General features: G+C 39.5%; 1 protein-coding gene across 2 annotated transcripts in view; it reads left to right on the top strand.

The window, feature by feature from the left end:
* Positions 1 to 24,943, top strand: part of PXYLP1 (2-phosphoxylose phosphatase 1) — a gene marked incomplete at its 5' end in the record, with an annotated part of 55,817 nt that overhangs the window by 10,256 nt on the left and 20,618 nt on the right. Inside the window, one exon of one of the 2 annotated variants that reach the window (XM_082320505.1) lies at positions 7,032 to 7,163. In XM_082320505.1, the coding sequence (XP_082176631.1) occupies positions 7,085 to 7,163 (79 nt within the window). Of the gene's footprint in view, positions 1 to 7,031; positions 7,164 to 24,711; positions 24,806 to 24,943 lie in introns of those variants that run through there. The other variant, XM_082320506.1, reaches the window with a different exon arrangement.

Here is a 24,943-nt window from a genome sequence, read left to right as displayed (position 1 = left end):
TCCAAAACAGCCCCAGCTACTATGAAGAAAATTAACTCTATCCCAGCCAAAACCAGCAGTGTGAAAAAGATAAAAGAATCAAAAACTTAATGATCTTTTTATGCTTTTTAACAGTGCCTACACTTTTTTTTCCCAGTTATCTTTGTTCAAGAAAACATGGGCATAATTTCATCAGAAAACTGATATTAAGTCTATGGAAATTCCAGAAACCAGGAGATCTCTGGCTGCAAAATAAGTCAACTTCCAATGCTGGGAAACACATAAAGGGTAGTTGTAATGTTATAATGTTACATTACATTAACTACATTAATGCCCTAAACATAACTTGAATATAGATGTCTCTGCATGACTGTGTTTATTGCCCAAAATCATAGACTTGTAGGTTCTAATTTAAATAAAAGCAATATATTCTAAAGGACTTGGACTGACAAAAATCAAATGCAAACCTAAACTATGTAAAAACTTGTTCTGCTTGCTTCTCTTAGCTGCTGATCTCTGAAAGAAGGCAACTCATAATGGTGATCTGAGTAGGACAGAATTGAAAAGCTGGAAACTGTCCTTTGAAGGATATAAGCCAAAGTTGTAAGCTGAAGACTGCTTTCCCAGAATTTCCAGCATAAAACTGTGTGACAGTCCTGCTCAAACCTGAAAGCTGGTGAGGAGAAAGAGATGTTTAAAATGTTCACCATGTTGTCTGCTTGTGCACCTTGAGATTTAAAAGCTAAGATCTCAGAGTCAAGTGGACCTTTTATTTTGAGAACAGCAGATTATCTTCAAGGTGTGGTCAGATTTCAGTAAGGCTAATGGTCCCTTCACTTCTGAATGCTAAGCAACTCTTTATTTATTAAATCCAGTGGTAGATTTGCAGCACAGTGACAATAATGAGTGCTGTAGAGGGACAAAATTGTTTGAGTAAGAGCTCTGTTTGATCCTTTAGCTTTAATGAAGTGAGAGCTTGTGTTGGTTGCTTTGACAGACTGGGCAAACTGTGCCATTTTCAATAGCTTTTGCACATCTCAAGACCAGCTGTGCCAGTATGAGGACTCTGGAGCTGACTAGACAAGGAAGAAACTTGGAATAGGAGAAAAGAGAAATTTAGATGTAGATATTTTAATGTTCTAAATACTAAAGTATATTAAACTTTAGCAACTTAGCTGTTAGTTTTTTTTTTTTAATCAGATGCTTGCTGCTAAAATGTTAACTAATTTGAAAATAAAATTATAAGTAGCTATTAATTTTTACACATCAACATGTAGCTATGCTATATTGGATAGGTGCTGCTTCCTGCTGTTTCCTTGCATGATTACCCTGGAGTGGTACATGTTGCCTTTTTTTACCATGGCTTCCCTTATCTTCACTTACTTTTTTTTATGAGGCTGCTGACCTGTTTGTACTTTCAGTCAAGTTCTGTGTTTCCTGTGGTTACTAACTTACAGCTTAAGTCATGGGGTGGGCTAACATGAGTAACATTACTGAGGAGGTTTTATTTAGTTTTTTCAATGATGAGCTGGTTTTACTTTCTTAGAAATGCAGTTCTTTACACCAAGTGATGTGACCTATTTCTCATAAACGCTTTTAAAAAAAAAAATTGAATGCTTGTTTCTTTCCAATGGGAAAATGAAGAATTATGATTAACAATATTGCAGATCCTAGCTTTGTTACTTTGTGTTGCTACGCAAAATGCAACTTCAGTGTTGCAGGAATCATATGTCCAGTTTAAATTGCTGATGTTACCGTCAGCTGCAGGGGTTTTGTGAGGGTTTCCTCAACGTGACGATTAGAAGCATGAGTTAACTAAGCAGGTTGTGCTGGCTGGAGAATTGGTTCTGCTGAGTGTTCCCGTTTCTTCTCTGTTCTGGTGCTTGCCATAGATCTTTGTAGCACTGGTTGATTTGGTCATAACCACAAGATCCCAGCCACTATTTTTCATTCCTGCAGGAAAAAAAGCAAATCCTTTGAAGCACCAAAGAAAAGGTTTGGCTTGCGCCACTTGCTGAGACAACTATTTTCTGCAATTTCCAATTCAAGAGTATAAAGTTCTTCAGCTGTCTGAGAATGTCTGGATGCTGGACTTGTGGGTTTTAGTAGATGAAAAATGTACTGCCTGGTAGTCTGCTGCCAAAAGGCTGGGGAATAATTGATGGAGCATCATGAGTTAAAATTAAAGTAAAGGCAGAAGTCTTCATTATAACTGTATCAGGAGCTGTCGCCTTCATTTCAGATGTCTTCAAAACAGGTTTTGTCAGGAAATAAGCCTGCAGATGTAGATGAAAGATAAAAGATGCATCAAAAAGCAATTACAATTAAAAACTCGCTTCCACAGTGTAGAGACATCAGACTAGTAAGTGGGTCCCTGCGTTCTCCTGTGACTTCTTCTAAAACTATCTATGAATATTACTCCAAATCAACCTTATGTTGTTTATAGGCTTTTTGCTCTCCCTCCTAGGCTGTATAAGCTTGCTACAAAATATACCTCTATCTGTCTTTGACATACAGTTAGGTACAGACTTAATGCTACCTTCCTTTTTGGGCAAAGTCACCATTTCTCTTTGCTGTTTCATTGCAACCACTTCTGCTCGCTTGTATTTCAGTAGGCAATGTCATTTTGATGTACCACATCAGATAAATACAGTAATTTTATTGAGGCAGACTTTGAAGAGTACTATTGATTATTTATGGAGACATGCTATTTTAATCAAGTAAATTCATTTAAGCTGTCATGGTGAGTCAGTGTAATAATGTGCTTATGCCTCATGCTAGATAGTAGGTTTGTATTCTAGATGGATACGGGTGATTTAGAGGATGTAACTATCAGTCAAGTGGCACATAAGTTTGGCGGTGGTGGTTTAGTGTCATGTCTAACCTCACAAGCACTTTGAAAGCATTGATGTCAAGTTATTTTCAGGGCCTGACTTAAAATAATCAAAAGAAATAGTTTAGCTAGTCAACCCTGCAAAAAATGTCATCTTTATATTTTGCACAGGAGAAGGGTGTGCTGGGGGGGAGGTTCCATGTGGAGCACTAGCTAGCAATAACCAGCTAGTGCTGAGCAAAAAGCAGGTTAGTCATGCTGGCTCGTCTGCTGGGAGCTGTGTGCTTAGTCTAGGCTCTTAGCAGACATGCTGCTCTCCCAGCATTTCTAGGTAGTTACTAACTTTTCCAGTGAAATGGCCTAAAACAGAGAATGTGACTTGACCAAATTTTTCCAAGAGCCTAGCAGAGGCTTGGCTAGTTTCCTGACTCCCTGGCCTGGCCTTCAATTGTAAGACTGTTTTTACCCTTGTGTGAGCATGCAGTAGCCTAGCACCTTACACTAGCATGAGTTGGCACCGTCTTGTGAGATTAGGTAAGAGCTGAGGGTGCTCTAAATGCTGTGAGTCATTCTGGCATGTTTTGATGAGTTGGGACTTTTGGATCATGGTTAAAAGAAAAAGATAAATTCTGTGGGTAGGTAGGTACGCAGCAAAAGGTGGCTCAGAAGTAGCCTTTTAATTATCTGCATTTTGATAAAGGATGCTTTATTATCCTTCGGAATATCTAGGCTGCTTACGTGTGTCATGCTTATAATTAGCGTTGCCGAAATAAGTTTGGGGTTCTGTAGGTCATCTTGTATCAAGTCCTGCATTCATAGAATCATAGCATTGTAGAATCATTTAGGTTGGAAAAGACCTTTGAGATCATTGACTCCAACCATAAATCTAACACTGCCAAGTCCACCACTAAACCATGTGCTGAAGTGCCACATCTACACGCCTTTAAATACCACCAGGGATGGGGACTCAACCACCTCCCTGGGCAGCCTGGTCCAGTGCTTCTTTCAGTGAAGAATTTTTTTCTAATATCCAATCTAAACCTCCCCTGGCGCAACTTGAGACCGCTTTGATCTTGAGCAAAAGACCTGTTCTCAGGGATGAGCATAAATCACTGCTTTTCTGGCACACGTCAGAAGCTGCTGCCAGAACACTCCTGCTCCCCGTGCAGAGTTGCACCCCCTCTGCGGCGATATGGTGCTTACTCACCTTTCAAAGCAATAAATAAGTACTTATCTCCAAAGCAAAGAACGAAGGCCCATACCTGGAGACTAGTGAGGCGGTGTTGTCAGTTGTTGATAGAATTGACCTTTGAGCACGGAGAGCTTGCAGCATGCTGAGGCTGGGGCATGACCTGCACTCTGGCCCGTGTGCAGAGTAAAGATCAATATTCTCTAAATGTCACGTTCGCAGCAGATGCTCTGCAATGCTGCAGCCTCTTGCTATGTGGTAGTATATTCTGAAGACCCAAAATGTGTTTTTCTGTGTGGTTTAGTTTTTGATCCGTCTGCATATAAAAATAGTTTTGTGGGGAGATAAGGTTGGTTAGCTTTTTATCCCCAACCCCCCCCCACCCCCCCCGGCTCAGTTTTATCTTTTTTAGCTTACAAATGCTCACTTCAGTGAGTGCTCACAATGCTTATTGTGCTGTCTTCACTTAATACGTGCTGACTGAGTGCTGCTTTTCCCTGGAAATACCTTGTGTGCCAGCACGGAGGAGGAGACGCTTCAGTGCTCGGTCTTACATACGTTCACCTGATTCCTGGCAGCTTGATCGCAAGTAGGAGCTGATGACAAATTGTATTGACAGACTTTTATTTAACAGTTACCTAACAGGAGCTGTTCTTATTCCTCATAAGTTGTAACACAGCAACTTTTAATTTGTTAACAGGCTAAAGTATATTTAAAAGAAAAATCTTTCCACCTTACTTATAATTTCTTGAATATTGCATTTAAAATGAAATGTTTTAAAACTTCTGATCTTGCAATTCAGGTTTAAAGCTAATTAAGCTTTTTCTCTAAAACATTTTGCTAATATGAGGTGTGTATGATCTCCTTTTTTCCAGTCTTGTAATTTTTCCTTTTTTGTGGCAACTTTTTTTTATGCAGCAACAGTATTAATGAGTGTAGACTGTGCACAAGACCTCTTGTTCCTGAGAGCTTCTTAATAGATTTTACCTTCTCCTCCCTGCTAAGTCTAATTTTGCTTTTTCCTGTGGTTCCCCTTCTGTTCTTCCATCTGTTTGGTTTAACTGCTTTATTCTCTCCTGGTGTTTTGTATACACTAATCCTTATACCTTCTACCCTTGGCAGCTTTGTTTGGTTTCAGTGGTTTAGTTCAGTTTAGTTTCAGCATACCTTTCATTAACATGTTCCAGGATAAGCTATGATTTTGTGAAACTGAGACTGTTAAGATCGTTCCTTCTCTCTCTCTCTTTTTTTTGTTTTTTTTTTTTTTTTTTTAAGCTTTATTTTATAATTATTGCTTGCATATGCCATTAATGGTGCTATTGGCATTTTGGAAAAATACTGTAATAGCTCTGGCTTCTTGCTTCTCAGAATCTCCACTTCTTTCCATTTTTCCAGAGTTTCCAGAAACTGTAAAGGTAATTCTCCAAGTAAAATGAGATGGAAAGACCTCAGTCCTGCAAAGCATACATGCATAATACATTTCACTTACTGCAAGCCCCACTGCCTTCGTTTCTGGAAGATCCCCACTTATGCTCTGGGTCCCATTGCTTTGTACTATGGAGGTCACCTTGGGCCAACTTGTAGATCCCATAACTCTTCTTAAGAATAACCACAATAGATAAAATAAGAAATTCAGTGATTCATGAGACATTTTCAAATAATGATGAGAAAATTAATTGGGGGAAAAAAATTCTGAATTTTGAGATTGTGATTTTTACATGGTTTATCAGCACTCAGAGACAGAGATGAAAATCTTGCTAAGATGGTTAGTTTTTGGAGTGCAAAAGAGTTTTGATAAACAAATATGTATCAATTGCACGTATATGTCAGCCTTCTCATTCTCAAAAGCAGGAAAGAAGCAAGAGAGATCTCTTTCTGTGAGCACGTAAGTGCTGGGGCAAAAAGAAACATTGGTGGGGGAAAAAAGTACTTTTCTGTCAACATGCTTGGATGTGCTGTCATAAACAGAGCTCAGTTCAAAGGATCTGGGAATCTCAGAAGATTTCTTTCAAGACTAACCAATTTCCTGCAACACGCTGTCAGTGCTAGGAAAAGGCTTCTCTGGCACATAAGAGCAGCTGGTTGTTTTTAAAAAAAAAAAAAAAAAAGTGCATGTGTGAGAACAACCCCCCCCATCCCTTATATAGAGCCATCTTCCAGTGGAAAATGGACATCTGTGAAAACAGGGCACTTCAGCAAATTCTGTGCACTTTGAGATGTCATTTTGCAAGGAAAAGTGTGTTTTCTACTAAAAGCGCATGCTTCTTGTTTGGGTATTTTCAGGAGAGGGCTGATTTTTTTTGTCTTTTTTTAACTTTTGCAATGAGTTATTTGAGTTTTGAAGTTGTATTAAATACTATTGATTTGAAATATATTGTTCTGATTCTTGTCAAAACAGTTTTTTAAAAATATTGTTACACAGAATTATTCCAGGTGTTAATCTTGAGTCAATATACTTTCCCATTTTCTGCTTAGTGGTATTGGTAATTTTTCTTACTCTTAGTTCTCTTAAATAAGAATTGTGAACTTTGTATCAGTAAAAGGGCTACCAGTTAGAGAAACTAATTTTCAGCCTATATTTGAAAGTGTGTGTGTGTGTGTGTACCTTTTTAACATGTGACAGGATTATTTTGTTTCTAGGGATGATCTACCAAATTGCTCTTGAGACCCCTTAAATAATAATATTCATGTTGTGATTTGCTTTGCACAGGGGCAAGGGACTTTTGTTAAAGAACTGTTGATAATGTTATGACATGAACATTAACCTTGTGTTAGCAGGAGAAAACTTAATTTTATGGGAAATGGCAATTTTTTTTTTATTTACTTGAAAGTTCTGTCTTGTGGAAATATAGTTAATCTCATAACTAGGGTGAAGACAACTTATTGATACTGTTGTTGCCGATTTGAATTGCCTCATGTGCTTGTCTTTAATAAATAACTTGACACTGTCAAAAGGGTATTTGAATTTTCTTGGCTATAGCTGATGCTTCCACATTTGAAATATATTTGCCAATGTTTTGTTGTTTGCAGGAACCATTGATGTATGAAGATGAAACCATGAAAAGAAAGCTGAACGAATAATAATGCTTTTCCGAAACCGTTTTCTGTTCTTGCTGGCTTTGGCAGCCTTGTTAGCCTTTTTGAGCCTCAGTCTACAATTCTGTAAGTGTCCTCCCCTTTTGTTTTCTATATATAGTGGTCTATAGGTGTGTTTAAAAATGGCCATGCTTACATGTTGTTTAAGCATTCTTTCTGTGTTTAAATATTTGTTGTTTTGTTGTGTTTTTTTTTTTTTTCTTCAAAAATTGGAAAATAAATGTAAGAATAAAAATAATTTTGTGCACCATACAGGAATCTATACTATAGACTTTTCAAATCAGGCTATCTTAGAAAAAAAAAAATCTTAATTTTGTAGTGCAATTAAGTAATTGAATGTGATTGCATTCTTCCGTGAAAGTAGACAAAACACATTTGAGTAAAACCTGCTGCAATTCCTATTTTACATTTCATCAGACCAGGCGGGATTGAGAAAAGTACTGTGAGAGGGTTGAGTGTTGGAACTTCTCCTTATTTGTACCCTCATATTAGGAAACTTTAAACAGTTGAATTGGCTCATCACAAGTGACCGGTTTGTTTAAGAAAAGATAAATTATGTTGTGCGTCAGATCAATTAATCATGGGTCACCAGAGGGCCGTCATTTACTGACGAATAAGCAGGAACGTGGTGCTGAATGCAGGTTAGTGAATGTTGACAAATGAGCGTTGTGCCTTATGACTGCTTATCGCCTAGTTCATGAATCATAACATTTGCTAGGTAAAGTGATGTAAATCTAATATATACTAATACATGCTGATGTAATTAGTTGCTGTTAGAAGGCAAGGAAAAATGCCTATCCATAGTACAGGATAACATTCATTGTTGTTGTTGTCTTGCATCATGTTTTAATGTAAAGAGTGTGGTCCTTCTGGTCTATGTTTGGTTTTTTATTATTTTTTTTTTTGCACAGTGTAAACCTCTGCCCACCACCCCCCTGCCCCCCCCCCCCCCCCGAGGATTAGTTTAGATTTAGCATGTCTTTTGCATATGATGGACAACTTAAAAAGAAAAACAAAAAAGAAAAAAGAGGGGGAGTGGGGGGTGGGGAAAGGGAAAGAAACTTTGTGGTTTTATGTTGTTATGTTTTGTGTGTTTAAACTGATGTGCATGTAATACAGGGATCTGTGGCTCCGAATTGCCTTTTCAGCCTCCTATGGGTACATGCCAGTGGGTCTGATTGCAGCTTGTTTTGCCCTTTAGGCTCTTTATGGGTCTGCCCTTGATGTTATATGATTGGTTATGAATTGTGTAGAGGATGAAGGTCCTAGAGGAACTTCAGCTGAAATATGAAACTGAATTATTAACAAATATGAGCTTTATTTAGAGATGAGGAGGTAGGCATATAGGAGAATGAATCACATTTCATCAAAAGAGGAAGTTATTTTCCACTTAATTAGAAGATAACATTTGTGCAAGAGGAATTCCAGGAGATAAAGATGTTTGAGGGGTGCTTTAAAAAGCACTTAAGCTACAGCAAGCAGCCATCATGAAGCTTAGTGCCAATACCAAAATACATATAGAGATTTTTACATAATGAGAACTGCAGTACTGGCTAGCAGGAACCCAGTAGTTTGTGGCATGCAGGTAACCTGATATTTTAACTTCTACCAGCTTCAGCTTGTAGAGAGGTTAATTCAAACTTGGAAGAAAGACCATCCTCAAAGCAAAGACAAAAGTCCCTTCTTCTATCACCATGTAACGCTTTGGAAACCAGATGGAATTTGGAGAGTTTAAAAACCAAGGCAAAGTCTTAAAGCCAAAACCAGTATTTCCCCTCCAACCCCAAAACAACCAAATACCTGCTAAGTTATATTAGAACCTACAAGTGCTTGGTGAGCTGCTTTCAAATTAAACATAGCTGTAAATTTTTAGTCTTCTCCAAATTATAGTTCCTGACTAGTTTAATGTTAAACTAAGGAAGCACTTGATTCCGAACTTGAGCTTTTAATGAAATGAGCATGCAAATATTTAGGGAAATACTTGTGATACGATATTAATGGAAGCATAGTTTCAGTACTGTCTTAGAGCAGAATATTTGGTCAGTCTCCATGACTAATATGAATACATAAAATTGCTGTTTTGATAAAAGTGGACCAACTACTAGCACATGGTGACGTGCTGACTCAATAAGGCAGTAACCCTCACCTGAGAAATTTCAGAACATCTTTCAGAAAATGTCTGTCAGCCCCTCTGATACTGCATGATATGGAGCACTTCACTGTGGTAGAACATTGAAGGACAGAAAATTTAAGTGTCCAGCTCCGTGGGACGTAGCGAATGGTCTTCTAGTCTCCTTTTGAGTAGTCTGGAGTTTATTGTTTTTTGGAAAACCAGCAAAATTCCAATTATTGCGTGTATTTTTAGGGATGAGCTTTCTTTAACTGCGGATTCAAATACAGAGTCTGTTTGTTGTAGCACTATGTACGCGGTAGATCTGTATTTACTATTTGTTTCCTATTGCCATGTTGAAGGTCCTTCCTTGCACTGAATCTGTTATTCTTAAGACATGACACAGTTCAGAGACATGCATCCCTCACGATTTGATTTTCACTGTTGCACAAAGTGATAGTAATGTAGTCTTGTTTCATGTATAAAACTTCTTTTCTGAAAGCAAGGTCCTTCTTTTCTTTTTCATCAAGCTGTAAAACTTGGTTTCCAAATTTTGATCCCTTCTGAGCTGCCTGGAGAAAAATTTTGGTTATACGGCTTTATAATTTGTGTCAGATGGAATGAAAATGAGAGTTTTTACATTTAAACTCAGGAAAATGCCCATGCCACTGATTTTTTTTATTATTTTTTTTTTTTTTTAATTGAAGGGAGTTACCTCCTGAAGCATTTGGAGTGGAAACAGATGTTTTCTGCTGTTGTGAGATTGTGATTCTCTGTTAGCAAGCAGCGCACAGCTTTGCGGAGGAGGGCTGGTCACTTTAAAACATACTACTGCTTTTCTAAGCAGTAAATGTTGAAAATGTCTCTTCCTTTCTGTGCTAAATTTGTTCAGAAAAGTGAAACAGTAACAATAAATGCATAATTACATAAATGGTACCTATCTTCCTTTTTAAACTTCTACCTTAGGGCATAGCATCACTCCTGTAAATGCTTGATATTTTATCCCCTCTTGTCCACACCTGGAACAGTGGCAATTTGGAGCCAGACTTGCGAGTTGTAGCTGACTCTGAAGTGAAGGCCGTAATGAAGGCCAAGTTCAGCTGTTTTTCTGTAGATTCTGACTCAATATTAAAACCAGCCCACACTGGGATGGCTGAGAAGATTACAGTCTGTCCCATGCTGGAGCTGTGAGGGTTCAGGAATCACTTGCAGTAGTTTGCAGCCCAGTCAAGCAGAAATTGATGCCGGTTTACTTTAATAGACTGTGCTGTGAAGGGTCTGGAACTCCTTTACGAGCAGTGATTTCTACAGCCATGATGAAATGGAGGTGATGGGTGTTGTAAGAATCAGCAGTCCTAATGCAAGTCCGTCCTTCCTTGTAAGACAAAGTCCCAAGGCAATTGTTTCAGAGCTAACAGTTGTCACATCTCGGGTTTAGACACAAGGAAAGAAATGCTGGGGAAAACAATCAGTATTGGACCTCAGAGTCTTCAGTATTGGTAGGCTGGGGATGGACCCAGGATTGATAGAAAACTTTGTCCTGTTTTGATGTTTGTTCTTGGTCCCTCTCGCTTTTATTGTGGTTTCTGAGTTCTGATCTAAATTAGTCTGCTTTCCTGTGTTTTGGGTTTTTTGTTTTTTGTTCCCCCCCCCCCCCCCCCCCGGACTGGTGCTCTACACAGATACTAATACTGCTTAACTTGCAGGCTAAATCATTGAGAAAGTTTCCCCCAAAATCTCTCTTGATGGCAACTAACAGCTCTGAGTGCTTAAAAATATTCTGTCCCACCAACAGTTGCAGTGGATAGACACGGACCGGTTGGCAAGGATCACTTTTACAAGAGCAGAAGCTACCCTCTGCCTTGTGTCTGCAATGCCATGGTACCAGAGATACAGAAGGCAGCTCTGTGGAGCAGTCAGTTCACGTTTGTCAAGTGTTGTGTGCCTGATTGGCTTGCTGGATCAAATGCCAGCTCTGACATTTCTTGTTGGTACAGCTGAAATATCTTCATTTCCTTGTCCTGAGGAGAGGGAGTCATATAAGCAGACTGCACTTTGCCAAGCAGTTGGAGAAAAGACTTTTTTTTTTTTTTTTTTTTTTTAAACTATAATAGTCATTCTTCAAGGTGATGTAGTTGCTGTGGATCCCATAAGATACCTTCCTTCCTACTGCCAGAGTCCTCTGTCACATAGGTTTTGGGCAATGAGGGACTTGAACAGTTGTGTTCTTTATGCCCTCGTACGTGAGCAAAAGGCACGGGGTCTGAGTTCAGTCTTTTCGGATGCTGGTTCCCACTGCATCGGGTGCCAGGCTTGGCTGCCTGGGGTGCTAGCCAGCTCCCTGGGTATTTCACTTGGAGCAGTAGGGCAAGGAAACTTTCTTCAAGAAGTGCTACTGTTTTCAAGCTATGGCTATTTTTTTACATAAATAACTCCTCAGTTTTTGTTTCTGAACATATTTGGTGGTAGGTGATAGAAGAATGACATTTGAGACATGTTTGAAAGCTTCACTAGAGTATTCCAAAACCTATTCATAGTTTTGCCAGGGTTGTTTATTGGTTCTAGTAGGGACATAGAAGATTTTCAAAAACAAATTTATACTTCATGAAAAAGCACTAGTCTTAATAGTTCTAGGCATCTTTCATATAATTGTCTGGCCTGGACTTTGAAGCAAAAGACTGGGAGCTAGATGTGTTCTCAAATTCATTTTGGCCTTTAATAAACTGTACAGTGTGAAACCTGGACCAGATCAGCAATGAAGGGAAACTCTCTTCAATGGCAAGTGTCTGCAAATTTCGTACATGTTTTAATTTTTAAATAATATAGAAAAATGACAGTGTTAAAAGTTGAAACTCCAAAAACATTCCGCTCCTGACTGAAAGCTTACTATGATGTCTCTGGTGGCTAGTTACAGTGATGAGAGTTTTTGTTTGGGAAGTCCATTTGGTAGGGTGACTGGTTGACTTCCAAACCAAATATGACTGGCAGCTTAAAGTTTTATTGGGAATTGTCATTGGTTCCCTCTTGTTTTATGTTTTGGGCCAGATCTACGGACAAGACTAGAGAAGTATTTTCCTTGTAATATTTATCGCTTCACACATGTTTTTATTTTCCCCCTCTTTGTAAATAGTCATGGTTCTAAAACAATTTAAAACTTCATTACTAGAGACAAAAGGAAAACTGGTTTTGATAGACTTTTCAGTTAGACTGTTCTAAAATGTTGTTTTTCTCTTAAGAGACTTCAGTGTTTTGCTTTGTCAGAAAAACTGCAGAATGGAAAAATGACCTGCGCTAGATTGTGGGCTGTATTTTTGTCTCTGTAAATATTATCTGTAATGCTGTTGACTAAAACTGGGCGGTTTACTTCTGTACAAATAGAGTGAATGCAAGTTGGGATACTTTATTCTTTTTTGCCAGAGGAAAAGGTTGCAGTGGTTGAGGTCCTCCTTCCTACTCTGTGCTGTGTAAAATGCCCAGAGCAGTGCAAAGGGATTGTAAACGCAGTGGCTGGGGGAGTTCCTATAGTACAGAGACTGAGGATGGCAGCACGACTAGATTCAAGTGTGTTGTAAGGGACGTGTCAGAATCTGGCTGTGGTCCTGCAGCCTCACACTGAGGGAAAAAAGCATAGTTTAGGACCCTGTCAATGTTAATTCCATTGGTCCATTGGTCCCTTAGGTCAACTCAGGAACCGGAGCTTGCAAGTATGCCTGAAGAGCTGCTTTCTTTTTTCCCCCTTAAGATTGGTGTGGTACATGAGAACCCAATTACGGGGCAAGCACAGACTCTGCAGTATATTAGAACACCTGTAACTGACTGTGGAAGCCTGAAGGTGGGTGTCCTTAGGATATCTCAACTATTTATCTTTGAATTACCTTGAATACACCAAACCGGAGGGAAATTCAAAAGCTAGCTGTTAAGATGCCATATGTAATCTCTGTGAAGTTTACTTGACAATGACTGTGGATTTCTATTTTTTAATCGAATACATGTAAATACTTTTTTTTTTTCCCAGCAAAGTAAATACCTTTGGTTTACTTTCTTTTTTATTTTTGTTTCCATTTACTGAAAGCTTAAGGAAAGTAACAGTCAACAGAGGAGGACTAAAACCATAGTGGGAAAGCCTCTGTTTTTATTAGCTATTTAACCCTGTGCAGGCATAAATTACGGACTTTCCGTTTCAGCCTGCCTCTTTCAGGCTCTTGCAGAATCGCGAAGTCCCTGGCTCTCAGGCAGCACCTGCATGTGGAGCTTCTCTTCTGGTTTGAAGTCTGTTTCCCTGAATACTTTGATACTTTGGTCAGTGCCTCAGGCCTGTCTTTCAATAAAAAGAATTTTGGTATCTGCCACTGCTTTTTAGGATGTCGGCAGCTACCCTGGCAGGGTGTTGGTTCCTGTGTAAAGTGTGGGGAGTTTTGTTTTGTTTGGGTTTTTTTCTTTTAAATATTTTCTCTGCCGCAATTGTTCAGGCTTGGGTGCTGGTGTTTCAGCATGTCTGGAGATGACAAGTTGCTTTTCCAGTAATAATTTCCCTCTACTTTCTGTCATCTTCTTTTGCACTGGAGGTTTTGGTTTTACAGATGAGTCATAGGAAACAGAAATCTGGATTCTCCACAAGGAAAAGTAGTAGAGTTTTATTTTATTGGCTGGAGTGCTGCGGGCAGCTCTTATTTTATGAGGACAGCGTGGGCACTATATGCAGTCCCACCAGGATGTTGCCCGTAGGAGGCGATTGCTGTGTGGCTGCACAGCCCCTCTTAGAAGCCTGTGTGCTTGAATAATCCCAGCCCCTCTGGTGGGATTGCTGCTGTTTGCATCCCTGCTTGGTGGCCCAATACAGCTGTGCAAGAGCAATGCTGAAGCGTTTGGCACTTAGCTCGGTATCCTTGCCACTGCTTGCTTTGGCTCCTACTGCAAGACAAGCTGTGGTGCAGTGGGTGCTCGGATGGTCTGGGGAGGAGGCTCTGGGGGAGCGTGTGCCAGTGCCAAACGCTCAGTGGGGACTTGCAGGTGTGAATAGAGGTGGAAGCTGAGGGGGTGTAGCATCCCTGTTCAGCCTTTCCATTTGCAAAGCAGGATGCGCTTCCACAACTTGTGAAGCTGTAGCTGTGGCACTGCAGAGCTGCCACCACCCCCTCTCTCCACACTGCACCAGAATGGGGGTGTGAGCTGCACCCGCAGCCCCTTGCCCAGAGACTGCCAGTGGGATGCCGAGGGGAGCTGGGGTATGTGAAGTCTGTGGAAAAAATGGGTGAGTTGTTTTTTCAGAACTTCGTTTCTAAAGGAGAAGGGGGAAAAAACCCAAGGTATTCAGTAAAAAGATAATACAAGCTGTTTCTACATATCCTTACCATCTCTTTAAGGTGAATTCCTTACCGTCTCTTACTGTTCCTTACCAACAAACAATAACTACTCACGTTTTGTATTTTAAGAATATAATTTCTTCAGTGGAAGGAAAAATTAGAGTATTGCATTTTGCTGATTTATACAACTAACTATATTTAAAAAGCCACAACTTTAGAATTCTTGATGCAGAGAACTTGTTTTTGTCATGTGTTACCAGCATACGAAATTAAAAGGAGATCAGATATCTCCCTTCCTGAATTTTGCCTTCAAGCTCAGAAGCATGGCAGATTTTCCACTAATGAGAAGTCTCCCTGGGTTTTTTTGAAAGTACTAATTTAATCTAAATTTAAGATTAAAGGGAAAAACAACCCACAAATAATATATCCAAGGCTGTGTACGTTTTAGTAATGAATGAAGAAAACTAAGTGTAAATATACAGATTTTTGTTAAAGATGCTTTTTATGTTGTAACTGGAGATTTAAATAACTTTTTTGTGATTCTCAGAAGTGGTGGTATAATGTACCAGTCCAGAAATGAACCCTTGAAGGGGGAGGACACGCGATGAATACTTGAGAATGATACTATGGGACAGTCTTATTTTCTCCCACAGAAATAGAGCAATCATTTTTAAATATCTCCTTTAAATATAGGTCAGGTTAAGTTGCTTCAGACAGGATTTGACCAGTAGACATTACTTGGCAGGCTACAGAACTTCATAAATCTTCTTTAAATATATATTTTTGGCTTCATCCATGATGGTTAGTTGAGCTGCATTTAAGCAGAGATTGATATGAGCTGTTAAAACATATGGTTGAAGGCTACTTGAAATAAAGCCTAATACTTCACAAAAACTAGCAGAAGTTATTAGTTAGGCTCCTGCAAATCCTTACTACAGTGTTAGGTTAAATCCTAGAGGGAAGGAAACAAGACTGGAAAATAATAAGCATTTTAACATAATTTCTCTCAAAATCCAACTCAAATCTCGGTCCAAATACCTGCAAGAAATCTTGAAAGTGTTGAAATCTGTGCTTCAGTCTTCTAATAATTATAGTGATACATATTGCAATTATTTTAAACATGTGAAAGGGTCAGCAACTTTTTGTAGGGACAGTCTCATAGGTGTGTACCTGTCCTTAATTGTTTGAGTTTTGAATGGATAGTAAACAACAAAGGAAAATTAATATTATCAGTAGGAGAAAAAAAATGTTATGCTTACAGTAATTAATATTTCTGTCAGTCTTTACCTAGACTAATGCATTGATCTTCATTCCCTCTCCGTACATTTAACCTGGGATGAACTCTGTTCCGTTGCTAGTAGTTAAGCTATCTTTGTTGAAATACCTGTGCTGTAGTTAAATCCTTCCTGTTCCTGCCAAACTGGGCTCTTGCACTAATTGCAAATAATGCCACAACTAGGTTCCACCAGAAGATGACTTATATGTAGCTGTATGTTATTTAAACAAATGTGACCTGCATTTCTTTCAAGGACATGGGGAATAGCTTTGTCTTTCTACATACCACGGAGTCCTGCTATCTTAAGATACTTGGGTTTATCACCGGAATGGGGCTTTAAGAGTAAATGAGGGTAAAATATGAAATGAGGAAGGATATAAATTTTCATAGAATCATAGAATCGTTTAGGTTGGAAAAGACCTTTAAGATCATTTTGTTCATTGTGACTGTGTGAGAGAAACCTATAGGTTTGTTCTGTGGAGACATGAGTCAGGCCTTTGCTCCTCCTAAAGCGCTCTTCAGGCAACGGCCCTCCTCTCATATCTTGTTCTTGTGGAGGCCCAAAAGGTGGAATTATCTCTAGACCAAGAGACTCCCTGAGGAGTGGGTGTATTCCTTAGTGACCTGGACTACTCATTTTTTTTTTTTGCAAATCAGTGATGTACCAATGTAACTGCTAGAAGCTCTGTTGCAGTTGAACTGTAATAACCATGGGCATAGCTAGTTTCCTTGCATGAAAGTCTGTGGGAGCGCAGTGAAGACTTTTGGGGGAACTAATAGAAGATGATTGAGCAATGTTTTCTTCTGGTGACTCAATTTTTTTTTTCCTACGTCTTCAGATATTGCAGTCATTTTACAGTCCTGTGAGGTTGTTTATGTCTGTTACAAAATCAGTAGTGGTTTTTTTGGAACCATTGCTTAGGGCTGTCTGGCATTGCAGTGGCAGACAATAGTACATTGAATAAGTAGCTCAGATTTCCTGTAGAGCTTTAAGAAATTATCTGATTTTTTTTTTTTTTAAGTATGGAGTATACCTCTTGTTCCTATGCCACTTTTTCTTCCTTCTTTTTTCCTTCTACGAGCCAGTAGTTGCTTGCCTTTTTATGTCCATTAATCTTTTCTCAGAAAAGGGCCGTTTGTACTTTCATGAGTATCAACTTGATGATGGCTAATTTCCTAATTAAGACATAGGACAGTGAAGAAATTTGGACTTTTTTTTTTTTTTTTCTTTTAAGAGCTGCCTTGTCATAACCAAGCTTTAGTCTGTGTACTATCATTCTAAGTTGCAGGTGGTTTTAGCAGAGGTCCCTTCCAACCTAAATGATTAGTTTATTCTGTTGTGGTAGATAAGGTGATTTATTTATTTATTAGCAAATTCTTTTTTGTTGTTTAAAAATTCAGTTGTGTTACCCTTATCAACTCAACAAAAGCTCATTAATTCAGTTCTCTGCTGTTCCTTTTTCATGCCTTACAGATAACTGCAGGTGTGTTTTGGATTGGCATGTCTGTCTTTCAAAGCAAAAAAAATTGTTCCTAGGATTCTTCCTTAGCTTAGTTGTGTACTGACCTGAACTGTGTTTTTTATTACTTTTTTTTTAAAGTCATCTCTGTTCCTGAAGTTACTTCCCTTTTAAATTTTCAAAGCTCACTCACTGAGAGAAAAGCAGTACTTGCACATATTAAATGGCATTGTGGTTTACTTGTTAATGAGGTGGGGTCTAAGTAGTTTTGTATTTAAAAGACTGAGGCTTTTGTGGACTTGCTGTAGTGAAATATGAAGTCTTGGAAAGTACAAGTGATCTCCCTTTATGATTTTCTTTGTGAGATGATTGGATTAAAAGAGCTGGAAACCCTAGGTACCTGGTGCAATTTTGGGCTTACCAACTGTGCATGTTAATACTGGATGAAGACAAGAAATATGATTCACCATCTTCCTCTAAGCTGGTTTACGGCAAATGTCCCAAAGACATCAATGGTTCTCTGATCCAGAGAAGACTCTTCTGAATTTCTGAGACTAACAGCTTTATTCAATACTGGCTTCTCCAGCACAAAAATCTGTCAGGCTCTACTGTATTAAATATGTTGGTTTGGGGTTTGCTGCTAGCAAATCCATGGCAGCTTTCTGTGCCCTGGTATTGACGAGAACAAACAAGTGAGCTGGCTTGGCTTGGGTAAGCAGTGGCATATGGTGTTGAGATCGCTTCCCTGAGCAGGTCAGTTCGTCGGCAGAAAACAGTTGGGATTAGATGTCAAACAGAAAGGTGCTAATTTAATGCAGTAGTTAAAATATTGATTTGAATGTGTAAGGCTTTCGATCTTGGAAGGTCACGGATGCAGGGAAGTGCCAGATGTCTGTGGATTGTGTTTGACTGATGACATTAACATAGTAACCGGTTTGCATCCTGTGCCTTTGCAGAGGCTATGGCTGAACTGTAGGCATGGTGGGTTTTCCTGCCTTTTGGGTGGTAGCCCTTTGAGAGAAAGAGAGATTCCTCTATCTGACCCAGATGTGCAGACACAGAGATACTTCCGAGAAGTGCAGAAAGCAGCTCTGTTGAGAGGTGACAGAAAGATGCTTTATCTAGTGAACAGCTGTACAGAATTTGTTGCAGCCCAAAAGGCCGCTGACTTGGTGTTCTGAAACCAGGGGAGCAATGCTTGTAAAGATGTAGTGGGCTGAGTAAGGGCTGTGCTTTTAAGTCCTTTTATTTCTTTGGTTTTTTACCTATGTATTTTGTGATTTCTATTTCAATAGCTGGATGTTCTAGTACATGCCCTGATAAAAGTCGACTTGAGTTTCAGAAGCTATTCCGAGTATTTTGGGATGCTGTCTAAGGAGAGCCCTAAGGAAAAGAGGCAACAACATGCACTGGAAGCTCTAGATGACGATATGCTCCTATCATTTGGTCTTTTCAAGGGGGGAAAAAACCATTTTATGTAGGACAATAGAAAACAATTGTGCACACTTCCTCTTCAAATCCATTTGAGAAGCTAGAACTTAGTAGCAAGAGTTAGTGAATTCCTTAAGAATAAGCACAGGGGAGCATACATGTTTCAGCAGCAGAGAGCCCTTGTCAAAGATGTAAAGTGTTAGCGGCAGATTGCTGGAGAACAGAACAGGAGCAACCATTGAACTGTCTTGAACTCTACTGTATGGGGCATATTTTTTCTCATTCTCAGCTGCTGTAGATGAAAAGATCACAGAAGTCAGAGGATTTGCAGTCCATGTTCCTGACAATATAGTTTTTGCCATGTTTTCTTCTACTCTGTCGAACACTTTGTGTAGTTGGCCTCTATGTTTGTGGTCAGCTCGCAAGTGGAATCTGCCAAGTGTCTTTTTTTCAGTCATGATGTAAACACTGCTGCACAGCTTCCCACTCCAGTATTTGTGAGATCCAAAAAATATACAGGACAAAAAGAAAAAACAAAGGTCACCACCCACAGGCAAATTATGGCAGTAGCATTCAGTGTATTGTGTCCTGCAGCTACCTTTGCATGTTGACCTTTATTTTGAGACAATACTATGGAAATGGGAGGAGTCGCCAACAGTTTCCGAACACAGCTGATAAAAGCTGTTTTGAAAATCTGTTCCAGGACAATTCAGCTGGATCAGTTCATTTACCAGTTGCTGAGGTCTGTAGACAGAAGCAGGACAGAGCTTTAAAATCTTATTGTAGTGCTCATGAATCTTGGTAGATAAGTAACAATGGCTGGATGTACTGTATTTATAAAAATCATGCTTTCACGCCATAAAAAACCCCCTACTTATTCTTTGTATACTTAAGCCTTGTTTGGTAGCCTTCAGGATACTGATTTGATATAGTCAAAGTCATGACACAGCCTGATGAGACGTGGCAGCCACGCAGATACATCGGTAGGAATGACTTCATTTATAGCACCGTGGTGCAGTTTATGTAACACTTCTCATTGTGAATCCTAACGAGCCTGGGGTAGGCAACATAACTGCTTCATCATAACCAGTGGTGAGGCTTTTTTTCTTGCATCTTGCCACTAAATAACTGGGAGCACAAGTAGTATCTGACTTGAGTAATGTATTTATAGAGCAGGAAATCTGTCTGCTTGTCTAGATGTCTAGTAGGAACCTCCCCTGGTGCCTTCAAATCGACTGGAGAGCCAAGCAGTGAGGTAATTAGTGAGAAGCTGGTAAGGAAAAGCTTTATGATGGATATATATTTATTTTAAAGGAAGGAGTGTATTTAATTGATGGAAATATAAATCTTTTCCATGTTAAACAATGTAGTGTCTCAGTGGAGCAGGAAAATAGAATAATATATAGAGAGTAATTTTTCACTTTGGGAGGAAAAGTAGAAAATAACTGTCTTCTCTAGAACTTGAAAAGGCTCGGACTTGCAGGCAGCATTGCTGTGTTATTGTTCTCAAGCTGAAAATCCTGGAAGCTATTTAAGCAGTGCCATATGCCCTTCTGAATTGTCAATTGAAAAACAATTGGGGGGACACACCTCCTAAAACTATAAAGCTCTTTTCAGAGCCACATCTGGACTCAATAAATGCAAGGACCCATTGCATAATTTAACGTGTCTGATTAAATTTGGTCTCAAAAACATAACACTACAAGGCCTGCCATGTTGTACTTTGGTGCAAAAAAGATTTTTCTTAACATATTTATTTTCCTTGTGTAAGTCAGATCGGGACGCTGTAAAAAATCAGCAAAGCATGCAGCTAATGCAGCTGGAAATAAGAGATTTGTTCTCAGAAATCCTGGCGTGAGTTGTTTAAAGCTGGTAGAGCCACCATGCATGGTGGTCATGTGTAGTTGCTCTACTTATTTTTGAACATGAATACACAGACAAGGCAATCTGGCCTTTTCCCCTGCATCTGATAAGGAATAAGGCCCTGGCTCAATACCTGCTAGCTGTGGCTCTGTGGACAGAAAGCTACTTTTGGCAGTTGTCCTGAGGATGCTTCTAAACTTTTTTCCTGCACTTTTAAACAGAGAAACAGCATTTTTATTTACTTAAATAATTAAAAGTGGCTCAGACTTCTAGGGGAAAAAATGCCCTGTAGTACAGAAAAGTTATTGCAAAAAAAAATTAATCAAAGCTTAAGGAACTAGAAAAAAATAATGGAAAACAGAAAACTTCGGGCAGCATTTCTTTAAATTTCTTATTTGCAGTAGATCTGTCCATCTCAGCCTTGGACAGGTGATTTTCCTCGGGTTACAAACAGTATCAGAGGAAGTGTTGCAGGCAAAACAGAAAGAGTGTTTGTTTTATTTTCACTGTGAGCTGAAAAATAGCAAGTTGCTATAGCTGTTGCTCGTTAGTTGTATTGTCTGCTGCAGTTTTTCCTCTACTGTTGTCTTTGGCAGTCTTCAAAAGATAGTTGAACCGCCTTTACTTTTAAGTATTTATTGACAGCAAATGTGGCTTGGGCTGATGTTTTGTAGTGGTCAACTTAATGCTGATAACTTAATGCTGAAGCTGAGTAATGTTAGCACAGTAATAATGTGCCCACTCCTGTGGGCAATGCAGAATCGTGCAAGCTGCTGTCTAGGTTTTGCCGTTCTGGGGTGCGTGCTGTGCTTCCTTAGGGAGACTCTGCCCAAGTGGGGACCGTGACTGGCTGCTGCTTTTGTCTTGGGTAATTAAAATAAGAAGGAAGGCTTCAGGTGAAGTTTTGGGGAACAGTCATTACTGATGTACCTTAATTTGAATGACACCACTCCTCTCATAGACAAAATGTTATACTAATATGACAGTTCTAAAAACTGTGTCATGCAGCATATGTGACCATGGGCTGAGCTTTCCTGCCAGGGGCTGCAGAATACTTTTTTGCTGAAGAACAGTTGAGGTAATGCTGAAGTTCTCTCTTTGGCCATGAAAAAAACCAATATCTGTTTATCCTAAATCTTAACTAAAATTTCCCATGAGCATTTTTCCAGTTGGAGGAGAGTGGTTCCTCATCTAGCCTGCCCTGCTCCTGTCCCCACCGTGTTTGGGGTTGAAGACTGACTGTGGCTGGGTTCTCTGGGTGGAGGGCGGGCAGCGAGGGAACTGGTGCTTCAGGCTCCGTGATAACTGGGTCTGCAAGAATAAAAGAAAAGGGAAATCCACCTCTTGTCTTTATTAGATCACAAGAAATAATTTGGGAAGGAAATGGGACTATAACTACTGTGTCATCACTTTGAAACAGACGATGTAGTTTAAGGAGCATGACGAAATACAAACATAGCACTAAAGAACAGAATTTTAAAAGCAGCACTTTTCTAATATTCTAATATTTTTTTTAATGTTCCCAGGTAATGCAGAAATTTACCCTGCAAGAATCAGTGCATCAAAATGGAAAAAAAAAAAAAACAACCAACCAACTTTGTGAATTTAATCAATTTCTCTTGGCAGGTTAATGTTTATACGTAAGAATTCAAAATACGATGTTCTGTTCCACAAGTCTGCTGCAGGGTTCCTCATTGTCTTCAAAAGTAATTGATATTTTTGCTGTAGGAAGGGATATGTCTGTGTTTACCTGATAGGATCAATAGAACTCTTCTAGTGGGCTTTAACTTCTGGTGTCAAAATATGCTGTAATGAAGGCTATTGCAGAAATCTGGGGTTCTGCAGTAGGAAGTGCATGTATTCAAGGCTGCCATAGCAAGCATTTTTCAGTGCTTTTCATTAGAAGCACAGGCTTGAAAAGAATGTTTATTCAATGATACCTGCTACTTGCTTACTACACTTATAAATACTTTTCCTGAATATTTTTTAGAGTCTGTCTTAGAACTTGAAACGTAGGGTGCTGGCAATAGGCTTGTGCTGTAAGTCAACAGACTCCTTGAAGATTCTCTAAATTACTATGATCTGTCTTACAGAAGGACGAACAGCAGCAGCAATCCAAAACCTTGAATGTGTGTCAAATAGGTATATGTGTCTGGGCACTTCTCGGACCATAACTCACCACTAGTGCTGAATGTTTGCAAATTCTTGGAAACTCAGAGGAAGGGATCTGTGCTCTGTTCGCTGTTTGCTCCCATTTGACTGCTCAGTGGATACCATGAGGTTGGAAATTCCTGTCTGCTTCTGTAATGAGGTTGATGAATCTGTACTTTGGGTCATCCATTTTCAGACCTTTGGTTTGATAACATTTGTAAGTGTATAAGAAGGGAAGTGTTTACTTCTGCTGCCCCACCACAGTTCCAATCTGAAAGCTGTACCTATGTGTCCTTGAAACATACTATTGCTAGGTTGAAGTATTGCGGAGAAATTACAGTTCAAGGAACCTTCTTTAGCTTGTCAGGGATTTGTCAAGGCAGAGCTTTTTGTTGTTGCTATTCTAGGTTAAATTTAAGTGTGTGTCCCCCAGCCCCCGCTGTTCTTTCTGTTACCCACCTACCCCATAGCTCCCTTCACTCTTTTTTTCTTTGGAGTGGTGCTCAGCGAAGTTAGCAGCACTGTAGGAAGAAAAACTTGAAGCTTGGAGCCTGCTCTGCAGTAGAAAGAGCAGCAGTTGCATATGGAGCTTTCTGTAGAGAATACATCTGTGCTTCAGGGGCCCCCTGCTCCACTTGCTCCTGAACAGGCAGAAGACACAGCAGAAGTGGAGAAAATGGAAGGGCAAATGCAAGGCGAAACAGGGATGTGGTGAAAGTACGCTCAGATGTGGATGGGTAAGGGATAGAGACCGCAGAGATACTGAGGACTGTCACTTCTTCGTAAGTTCAGTGTGGACAGATTTTATATAAATATAAAATTTGTCATCAGGTTCTGTAGGGCAAGTGATTTGATTTAAAATAAAAATTACTGGAGTTTTTTTGTTTAATTAAACTGCACATTCTTAATAAAGTAAAAGACAGTGAAAATCTAAGACAAACTTACATAAAAGTTTAGTAGCTCCATTTATCTTTTATATAAATATAAAATCTGAAGCTTAGAAGCTTATGTTCATAGGCTTAGAAAGCCTTTTTAAAGATTTTTTTTTTTATGGTTGTTTTTCTTAATAGTACTTGATAGTTTGACCAGTGTGAGGCTAATAAGCCTTTTTTGTTTGTGTGATTACTTAGCATTCAAATACAGCACATTAGCGGTTGTGGCATTGTGCATTATGGATGAAGGCCTTCACTGTTAATACCGATCTTAAATTTGAGACTTGCAAAGCCTTTATTTAGCTGTACAAAAGAAAAAGATGAAAAAGGTGGTTTGTGTGTCACACAGGCGCGTTTGAACTTCAATGAAGTCCAAATATGCATTTGCAATCCCAAGTGGAGCTCTGAAAGCGGCCCTAGGGAGGTGTTCCTCAGGCTGAGGGCAGGACAGGAGGGATCCAGCCCGGGGTGGCAGGACGCTGGCAGGATCTCCTGCAGCGCGGCACCAGGCTGCCTCGCTTCCCGACTGACGGCGCCCGCCTTCGGTGTTGCACTACATGTTCTTCAGCCCGTGTGCACCTTAGCTGCTTTTTTCCAGGTTGTTTTTCTTGCTGCACGCATCTTCACCTTTTCCCCCATCTCATCTGTTTTGAAGCATTCCTTCCTCTTTCTGGTTGTTCTTCCCTACACTTCTTTTCTAGCTTCCTTTTTTTTCAGAGAGAGCAACTAGAAGAGAAGTCTACATTCATCACCAGAATTTCAGAAGCCTGAGTGTTCTCCTCTGTGCTAGGCAGCCTTGCTAGTGCCCTGCTAGGAGCAGAAAGGGCTGGGGACGTGAAAGGTGGAGGAGGGATAAATAACTTTTTGTGCTCTCTGACATGCGCATTTACTTTTCTTTAGCCATTAGCATAAGGTTACTTACAGTGGGTTGGTTTTTGTTTTTTTTTTTTTTTTTTTCATTTCTGCTGTGTGGCTTCATTTCCATGTGACTGTTTTAAACAGTATGTTTGCATGGGGCTGAAAGAACCTCCTGTTTTATAAAAGGTGAAAACTTCAGGTCTTGGCTTAGTCAGAAAATTGAGACTAACATGGCTACTTGTGCTGCTGCTTCTCAGACTAGTTGGAGCTACAAGGGAAAACAGAAATGGAAAATGGTTTTCTTGCCTATCTTTCTGGTTTTAGGTAAATGTTAGTGATTTTTTTCATGGATAAATCTTTTTCTTCTTGGTAAACAGTGGTGATACCTTTTGTTTTTCCAGCTGAAACTAGGACTGCAGGAGGGAAAGAAACCGGTAATGGAGTGATTTAGCATTTAATTTG

This window comes from Platalea leucorodia (genome assembly GCF_965183815.1).
Source record: "Platalea leucorodia genome assembly, chromosome: 8".
Classification (NCBI taxonomy): Eukaryota; Metazoa; Chordata; class Aves; order Pelecaniformes; family Threskiornithidae; genus Platalea; species Platalea leucorodia.
This window is presented reverse-complemented; position numbering and strand designations above follow the sequence as displayed.